Genomic DNA, 10,063 nt, shown 5'->3' on the forward strand with positions numbered 1-10,063 from the left:
TTGCGTGAATAACAGATGGTAGTGGTGAAGTACACATTCAGTTCTTTCAGAACTGTCTCTTAGTTGACTTTTCCATGCCAAGGACCCCCAAACAGCCACAGGCTGTGGGAATACCGGAATACTCGCCACACCGAGTCTTCTTCATCTTTGGCGAGATCACTTCCCCTTTTGGCGACTCTTTGTCACTTTCCGGGTCGAGTTCTGTCTGAGAACTCGACCTGGAAAGTGACGAAGAGTCGCCGAAAGGGGAAGTGATCTCGCCACTGGAGCGCGCATCTAGCTACTGCTCCTCTTGCTTCTGAAGAAGTCGCCGGTCGCTTTCTTCTTTTTCTCTGATGTAAAGAGAAGTTTGTGGCAGCGCGAGCTGCGCGACCCATGCTGCTGCGGCTCGTGCACTCAGCACATCGCAATTTCGTTTTTTTCTGCTGCTGCAGTTGGAATTAAAGAATGGCAAATAAAGCAATCTTGCTCCAGTCAGCTCTCGCCACTGGAGCGTGCATCTAGCTACTGCATGATGATCATGCACGCTGACAGACACTGTCCCAACACTTGTTTGATTAAACATAATGTGCCACGAAAAATAGCTTCAAATAGCTTAGTTGGTTATTATCGCGTCGAGGAGGTACGTGTCCACAATATCGCCACGAACGGTCAACAAGTTAACTCGCCAAAAAGGATAAATGCGGCGAGTATTCTTTTTACCGGCTGTGGCCCCCCTACAGTGAAATGGCCCCTGAAAAATGTTGTGAGCTTGTAGATCAGCAATGTTTTTGCTAATTTTGAAAATGTTTGAACCTGGTGTCCCTATTTTGTACGTGTCAAAAAATGTCAAAGTGGTTAAACTGGCACGATAATCTTATTCATATTAATTGAAATTACATACAGTGTGTGTGTGTATATATATATATATATATATACCCGTATTTTTCCAAATAGTAGCCCGGGCGTTTAATATGCTAAATCGATTTAGACCTTGGGCGTAAAAAAGGAACATACCGGTATAGAAAAAGGAACATATAGGAAAAAGGAAGGTATATTTGCAGTAGGCTTTTAGTTATTTTTGCACCGGGCCTTTTGTCTTTTCATTTAATATTGAGAGAGCACATCACCATCCCTGCTGGTTGAACCACGGGGGTGGTGATGTTGTTCAATGTGGAGCTTTTAGATCTTCTATTTCCGGCACACCGTCATTCAACAAAATATAAATGAGGCTGACTAAGTTTGCAAATAAAGGCCCAGGCGTTTATACGGACGGGGGCTATTATTTGGAAGAGGCGTTTATTACATAAAATGGTGTCAGACCTAGGGCTGTTATTAGGTAGTGGACGGCTATGAGAGTAAAGGGCTACTATTTGGAAATAAACGGTGCATGCACGACCCCACACACACACACACACACACACAATGTAATTTTATTTTTATTTAATTTTCCATTACTTTCCAATTTGCCCCGGCATTGTGCCAGCCCCCACTTTGAAAACCTGTGCTTTAATTGAATCTGTGTGGTAGTGTCCATCCAGCCTCAGTCCTCCTTCTCAACGTAGGCCTTGCTCCCTGCGCGTGACATCTGTCTGGCTAGATAACGATCTCTTGCCGAGCTCACAGTCTGATCGCTGCTACGCTTGGCAAACTTATCCACTCTCTCCTCTTCTTCTACTCTCTCTTTCTCCACACTGTCGTCTTCTGCCTTCTTTCCCTTCTCCACACTGTCGTCTTCTGCCTTCTTTTCCTTCTCCACACTGTCGTCTTCTGCCTTTTTTCCCTTCTCCACACTGTCGTCTTCTGCCTTTTTTCCCTTCTCCACACTGTCCTCTTCTAGCTTCTTTCCCTTCTCCACACTGTCCTCTTCCCCCTTCTTCACTCCCTCGCCTGCCACCTCTATCCTCTGCGTGTCTGTCTTCTCCAAGTCTATCTTCTTCGTGTCTGTCGGCGCCGTCTTCTCCAAGTCCTTCCTACTCTCTTTCGCTTTGTCCCTCCCCTTCCCTTTCCCTTTGTCCTCTTCCGAGTCTCGCCTCTTTTCCCTCTCTCCTTCCTTACCCCGCTCTCTTTCTTTGGGACTCCGTTCTCTCCTTCCTTGCCTGTCCTCTCTCTCCGCTTCCTTCCTTCCCCTACTTCTGTCATCCTCTCTGTCCCTTTCTTTCCTCCTGTCCTTGTCGTCTCTCCTCGCACCGTGCCTGTCGTCTCTCTCTCGGTCTCTATCTCTGTGTCGGTCTCTCTCCTTCTCACGGTTTTTGTCCCTCCCTCTATCTCTTTCGCGGTCTCTGTGGCTCCTCTTCTCTCTTTCCCTGTCCTCGTCTTCTCCGCTCCCCGATGCAGGTGACCTCTGTCTGTAGTGGCGTTTGGAGAGTGTGGAGGCGGTCCCAGGCTTGCTGAAGGCAGACTTCTGATCCTGCCCTTCCTCGCTGTCGCTGTGTGAACTGGGGCCGTGGTCACCGGAGGCTGGCAATGTAGGCGACGGAAGAGGCGACGTTCTCTCGGTGATGTCTGCAACCTTGGAGCTCGGATTTCTATGGAAGTCATGAACGACGGATTCAAATTAGAAAGGAAAAAGGATGCCTATGTATATGATTCGATCGTAGTGAATTGTATAAAATTGTTGCTTCAATGAGGTATTGACTGACTTCACAACCGAGCGGTCTGGTATCTCCTCTTCTCCGACGGTCTGATTCAGCAGGTGTCTGTAGAAGCCACTTAAGTCCTTCTGTTTCTTCACATCCAGGGCAGCTGATGATGGCAGACAGAAAGACAGGCTTTATTTCTAGATTACACATATGTTCATATTTTATCCAAAGCCCTGAAAACGTAACAGAACTTAACTGAATATTTGAGACAATGTCGGCTAAACAGCACAGCAAGGTTAATGTCTGAATTTAGTTTGTGAATCAATCTTTTCCCCAGGGACTAACTTCAGCTAGTCTTGTAAAGTCAATCCACGCTTTAAAAAACAATGTAATTTTCACGCAAAATAACGGTATGCAATTATATTTAGCATGTTGGGCCTAGCAGCTGTACTGTACTGGAATAAACTTAATTAAATAATTTCCTTGAAAACAAAAAATATATATTGCGAGTTATAGTCAATAATATATAGTCAGACCATCGGTATGGTCCTTTAATATTTTGGGTTGGATAATTTCCAAAGCATCTGCGTAATTTTTGATTTTAGTTAGTATATAGTAACAGCAACATAGGTTTTTCAGAAAACTCTTTAGATTTAAAACAGTGGTTCTCAAAAATAGCAGATCTATAAGCATACAAGCGTGTCACTTTGTACCGCACTGCGAGCTTGCACATCTGCTATTTTCTAACAGGGAGGGGTGGGGGGGTCCGTGGTCAAATATATATAAATTATAACATTTATAATATATATAAATATATTGGCACGAAAACGTTTGAGAACTACTGGTTTAGAAGGCATTTGTAGAATCTGGTATTAATGGGTTACGTCAATTGACCTTCCATTGCAGCCTCTCTCTTCTCCTTCTCCAGCTCCTCCTTCCTCTCCTGCAGTTTCTGCCTGTAGGCAGACGTGACGTAGGCCTCCTTATCGGCAAACTGCTCCCCCTCGGTCTCCCTCTCCTTCTGGATCTTCCTGTCATCCCTCCGTTCCTGTTCTTTCTTTCTGTATTCTACTGCTTTCATCAGCTGATTAATGTACTTTGGCTGTGTGACAAGAGACAAGATAAAACATGTCTGCCATTAACTTATTGCCTTCGTGCAACACCGTCAAGTGTTAGAGTAGCGAATGTGTTCCGGTGTTACGTCCCAGAAGTGGCTCTTCTGCTGTACTACAAGTATGCACCTAGGGCCCTATCTTGCGCCACCCTGAACTTATTTGGCATTTTTTACTATTTTGAAAAACAACAAAAAAATTGTTCAACTAGCCGATCTACATCGACACATTGTAGATCAGCTATTTGAACTATTTTAAAGGGGTTTTCAAAATAGTAAAAAATGGCAAATAAGTTTAGGGATAAGGTATAGATATAGGTATAGATATAGCCACTAGTCAATCTTTCCCCATAGACAGTGAATGACAGTCTCATTAACATCGAATGAGTGTTTTTTGCATGGCTGATTCATTTTCACTATCGTTTCAATGTCAACAGTTAGACAATCATCATCATCATCATCATCATCATACTATAATTCTAACAATGGCTACGTTTACATGAGCAGTTAAATCCCCTTTTCATTCCGAATAGAATTTCAATCCTATTAAACGTTGTTATGTAAACACCTACAAAAACTTACATCCGAATGAAAACGCTCGATGCGATCTAAAAACCATTCCGATGTCACTGGCCGGATTACTCCGATGTACAATGCGATTGAAAGAAAATTGGACTCATGTATACACTAATTCGGATGTAAGTTCATTCTGGTCTTTCTGAGCATGCTCCAATGGCGCTCATATCCAAGGCGCGCCGAGGAGTTTGCACATAGAGCGCGTTATTTCGTTCCTTTTTTCAGATCCGAAATCCACAAAAAAACGTGGAGCAGCAGCAGATGACGATAACCCTGATGTGTGTATGTGTGTGTGTGTGTGTGTGTGTGTGTGTGTTCAACGGTCTCTCTCTGTCTCTCTCTCTCAAAAATAACGAGTGACCCGATACAATAATAATCAGTGTGTTGCGTGCCCTGGCCGTGCTGTAGATAAATAATAAAGTAGGCCTACAAATAAAAACGAGATGATCACCTTCCCAGCGGAGAAGCGGAGCCGCAGCCGCAGCCTATCCAACCAGCAGCCTCAAAGCTACTGCGGAATGAAATGATGGGATTTCAAAGTATCGTCTTTCGTCTGTAATATATTTGTATTGTTGAGACAGTCACAATGAATGAACTGCCTATATTTTATGTGTCCAACAGATGGCGAATTAACATGCATCATGTCTTCTGCACTTCTCCATATAAACACTCATTCGGAATGACCATTTCCCATGTAAACCCGCGGCAAAAAACATTACATCAGATGTATTTTATTCTGAAGTATTTATTCTGAATGATCACCCTTCATGTAAACGTAGCCAATGTCTGAGTGTGTGTCCGTGTGTGTGTCTGTCAGAAACAGTGCCGTAACTCCTTACTGCCTGCACCAATCACTCCCTTTTCACACAGGCATTGACCATATGCATATGGAGGGCGTAACGAAGCCCTTTTTTCGATTTGACACATTAATGATTATTAATTAATTTATTAGTCAATTACAAACGCACCCGGGCGCAGTACCCTTCACGGCCACAAGGGGGGGGGGGGGCAAATATCTCACAACGGGTAAGGACTAGTACAGATAATTTTCCTTTTCTTATTCAATCTTTAAAATGTTTTACACAGTGCAATCGGCAGTGTGCAGGCTGCTTGTCGAACTTGAGACAGAAACATTGTGCATTTATGTAAATGATGCATCCACCCATTCACACACACACACTTTACACAAGGCACCAACATAGCCTGGAAACCAGACAAATCTGTGCTCTCGGCAGATTAGTCTGGCCCCGCTCAGTTGTGTTTGGATTTCCCTGCCCCTGAAGTTGTGGGGTGAACCAATGAGGGCCCAGTATGCAAATATGGTTTTATTTGCCCCATGGAAAAGCATGTTCTACACAGATTCCCGCCGACAGGAGCTATTTAACCACATGATGAATCTTGGAATCCCTAATCTGCGCATGTCATACAATAATAGGAGAACAGCTCTACAAATATTAGTCTGGCCATGCCAGGCTAATATGGTACCGAGCACTATGGCAGCAAGTATAGTGTGATACGGGACCAGAAAGATAGACTTTGAAACCAGAAAGATGGGACATTAGGATACCATGGGGAATTTTGATTCCTAGGTACACAGGTAGTACAGCCACAAATCCTCAATGGGACTTTAGTTTTTCACATACCGCCCTAGGAGGAACAAAACACGACCAAAATTGCTTCTGATCTGCAACAGATATTCTTCCATCTTGCACTCCTTTGTCTGAGCTGCCACTGACCCCTGCCTGCTGCTGATCCAGCTAAAATAAACATAACAAAAAGTACCAGCTCAGTACATCTTTTAAAATAACAGTAACATATGCTGAAGTCATTTAGAATAGAAAATATCCGTGGTATGATGCAATATACTGTACAGTACCACGGCCTCTTGTACCTTATGGCTTCATTCTATAATTCATTGGTTCTCAAAATGGTGTGAATATAGCGTCACAATCATTTGAACCACTTTTATACTTATTATTTTATACTTTGTCTATTCCAAAATAGCAGATATGCAAGCTCATAGCACTGAAGCACTCCACTTTGTGCTGCGATTTGGGCTTGTAAATCTGCAATTTTTCTTGCTTCTTGGTACGCGGTCAAATATACATCAACTTGGGAGTCCTTGGCACAACGTTTGAGAACTACACTGCTATAATGTATAATTCTCACTTACCTCTCCACTTTCTACAAACTGTCCCTGCTCACTGCCTATCACCTGTTGGGGCAGTTGTTCCTGCTGAGTTAACGACACAGTAAGTTATTTTCCAAAAAATAAAATACTTTCATATTATGTGTTGAGTGAAGAAGCCGAGTGGTGCAATTCAACAATGACATTTCCTATGGCTAGCCAACTTGAAGACGTTCACAAAGAGATGTTAGCCAACATCAATACTGTCTGATACATCACACACACACGCTGTTGGCTGGCTGAAGGGAGTTGTAAGTGAGAATGGAAACAACTTAAACATAAACCCTATATACTCCGTAGACCGAGGCCCCCAGTGCCTGGTCCCCTGCTCTTCACCATTATACATCCTTCCCCTCGGACAGATGCTCCGCCATCATGGCCTTAAATTTCACCGATATGATGACACACAACTTTACCACGACCATCACCACAGCCACCCACTCCACCACATGCCTCACAGACATAAAAACCTGGATGCAAAATAACTCTCAAACTCAACAATAAATCACAAATCATCATCATTGGCCCCAACTCCCTTACCCGCTCCACTCAGGACTTCTCACTTAACATCGATGGCTCCCCTGTCAAAACCTCCACCCACAACAACAACCTTGGTGTCATTTTTGACCCCATTCCTTTCCCACGTGAACCACAGCCTTCTTCCACCTTAAGAACATTGCACCCCCCCCCCCCCCCCCCTCTGAATTCACTGGCGCCAGAACACTCATCTACTGCAACAACATCCCACCAGCTCCAAAGCCCTCAATAGACTCCAATATGTTCAAAACTCAGCTGCCCGCCTGCTCACCAGTACCCGCTCCAGAGACCATATCACACCAGTCCTCCACGACCTCCACTGGCTGCCTGTCAAACAAAGAATCCACTTTAAAATGTTGCTCACCACCTACAAGGCACTCCGTCCACACAGCCTGGCTGCCCCTACCTGTCTGACCTCCTCCAGCTGCATGTCCCGTCCCGTTCCCTCAGGTCCAGTGATGGCGATCTCCTTGAGGTCCCCGGGACCAGGCTCCGAACCTGGGGCAACAGGGCTGTCTCTGTGGCTGCCGCCGCCACAAACACGTCAGAGACGCCCCCTTTGCCGTTTTGTTGCTTTTAATACTTTCCCCCCCCCAAATACAGTTTTTCCGTCGACCCCACAAACACATTTAAAGTGACTTTGAGTGCTATTATTATTATGACATGCCTAGGCATCTACACACCGTGTGTCCCCTGCCCCCTTAAATTACACTCCTGGGATACCATTTGAAAAGGATGCAGGCCCAATACTAGCTGGACTGCTGGGTTTACATGTTACCGTTCAATTGGACTTCACCTTTTTCTCCGCTCCCCCTAGAACTTTTTTGTTGCTCTCCAGCCTCTTTTGCTGAATGTCATCATACACAGCATCATAGTCGTACACAGTGCTGTCCTGTTCCAAGGCCTTGTGCATCTCCAAGCGAGTCTGATGTAGGACAAAGAAAACACAAGAGACAGAGAGAAGAGAACATGAAGGCCGCAGAAACATGGGCTAATGTTTGATAATCATTAGATCCAAAATGGTTGCCTGCACTTTGCACAGAACTCCATCCGACTGTACCTGCTTCATCATCCTCTTCTTCACAGCCTCTTTCTGTAGACTCTCTCCCACTGAGGTCTGTATGAACACAAAGCATCAAATGCTAAATACACCTTCAGTCAGTCAATTTGGGCTGTCGCCACCCAATAACATGCTATCTGGAGGGGCTTGACGAATACAAAAGGTTGGGGGTTGAGGAAATACTATATTCAATATCTGGTGTTTGTTTCAGTAGGAAAACGGTACAGGATATTAGCTACAAACGCATACAGTATATCCTCCACTGAATAACCATAATACAGAAATAAAAAACGGACAAAACTAAGGAACAAAAAAACCTAGCCTGCAGGGGGAAAAAAGAAAAACGCATTGAAAACAACTATTTCTAATGCACCTACTATTTTATTAAAAAAATACTGTGACTACCTCATCATCAGAGTCATCACCAAACACTGAAGGTCTCTGCAATAGGTTTGGAGCCTTAGATGTTCCCTTCTTCTGGGACAAGAGCAGCCCATACCTGTGGAGAAGATCCAACACACATGGAATAGAATAGAGCATTGTTTCTATAGAGCATTGTAGAGGACCAATTTTTATGGGTACAGGGGATTATGTACTTGTGACCCTTTATTCGTTTCCTACATAAAAGATATACTGTAAAAAAATAAAAGAAAGAAAGAAAACATCAAGCTATGAGTTAGAAGACAATTCCAACATATTTTTTTAGAAGTACTGTAATTCACAAATAAAAATGAAAAATCTAATCATTTCCATCAATACATAAGAAAAAAGTTTAAGAAGCCGTGAAAATAGCCGATCAACAACCTCAACCAGATCTACAACCTTGACATGACATCAGCCTGTGGCTGTGACTGTTCCTGTTTCTCGGGTACATTCTACATACTGGGAATACAATTTTCAATCAATCAATCAAACACAAACGGCGAATTGTGAGCTTGCAGATCTGCTACTTTCACTAGTTTGGGTCCTGGGAAAACGTCTAAATTCTTGAGCTACTTTTCAAGGACCCCCACTTTGACACGCATCAGGCCACGGACCCCCCATCGATACTTTATTGTATCTCCTGGACCCTAATCTACACTGCAAAATTATCAGTGCCAATTTAACTCTGATGGTGTATAGTGTACATTTGTAGTTAGGAGTTACACACCCAAAAGGGTCTATTTGGTTCCCAACTATAAATCAAGTCCCCAGCTCTATGAATATTCATATTTTTCATAGAGATTATTTGATAGAGAAGGCCGAATTTGGCAAAGTTCTGTTTGCGTCAATCTTGTCACCTGCTTCACTTGCATGTACTGTACCTTCATAATACCAGGCAATACAGAGAACCACAACCAAACCACATAATTCAAATTGTGTGTTAAATAATACATTCTCATGCAAGCAAATATAAATACGTCTACATACATCTGCAGTTGTGAATTTATGATACTAATGAAACGGAATATTACTTGGTATTAGGGCGTAATTTTGCATATCAGTTGAAACATGACTGTGTGGCAATCCAATCCTGTTGACTTTGGGTGGATCTTTATTTGTTTAAATTTAAAAATGCATATGCATGTTATTTCTAATTGTCCTTTTTTATTCAGAATACTCTGAACCTCTTTTTTGATCACAACAGTTAACATAATTATGCTTCATTATTGGCGCACGTACTTGACGATTAATAATCAAGCAAACGCGGTAGCAATAAGTAAATCGACCGACACGGTCCCAGCCCACCATCATTACACAATATCTGTGCATTAATTGCATAGCTTTCGTTATGATCGATCGAGCTACACGTCTCCACAACGACGGTATCTTATATCCGCAACTGCAACATACTTACTGTTTACTGGGGAACGCCATGTTGCTCTGAGTCTTCTGACTGGATCCAAAAACGGCACATTCGAACATAAATACAAAACAAGCCTGTCATACAGCGGGACAGAATCACAGAACTACGGGTTGTATTCAGTGTTCGCTGTTCGGTTCATATTAAATATTTATTTGAAAGGCCTGCACTAAATATCTGACCACTG

At 43.2% G+C, this 10,063-nt stretch overlaps 1 protein-coding gene across 2 annotated transcripts; it reads right to left on the bottom strand.

Moving 5' to 3' along the window:
* Nucleotides 1-1,403: 1,403 nt before the first annotated feature.
* nsrp1 (nuclear speckle splicing regulatory protein 1) lies at nucleotides 1,404-10,063 on the bottom strand. Of its 2 annotated transcripts, XM_083777667.1 has the most exons (9): nucleotides 9,871-10,063; nucleotides 8,439-8,532; nucleotides 8,034-8,090; nucleotides 7,770-7,898; nucleotides 6,422-6,481; nucleotides 5,892-6,005; nucleotides 3,456-3,663; nucleotides 2,622-2,724; nucleotides 1,404-2,507 (listed from the first exon to the last, which is right to left on the bottom strand). In XM_083777667.1, the coding sequence occupies exons 1-9, from the start codon at nucleotides 9,936-9,938 to the stop codon at nucleotides 1,523-1,525; spliced, it is 1,818 nt and encodes a 605-aa protein (XP_083633793.1). In that variant the 5' UTR covers nucleotides 9,939-10,063; the 3' UTR covers nucleotides 1,404-1,522. The 2 variants fall into 2 exon arrangements, with proteins under 2 accessions (XP_083633793.1, XP_083633794.1); XM_083777668.1 differs by lacking the exons at nucleotides 5,892-6,005; nucleotides 6,422-6,481 and having other exon boundaries at nucleotides 9,871-10,049.

Source organism: Protomyctophum parallelum, assembly GCF_964188405.1.
Source record: "Protomyctophum parallelum genome assembly, chromosome: 1".
Classification (NCBI taxonomy): domain Eukaryota; kingdom Metazoa; phylum Chordata; class Actinopteri; order Myctophiformes; family Myctophidae; genus Protomyctophum; species Protomyctophum parallelum.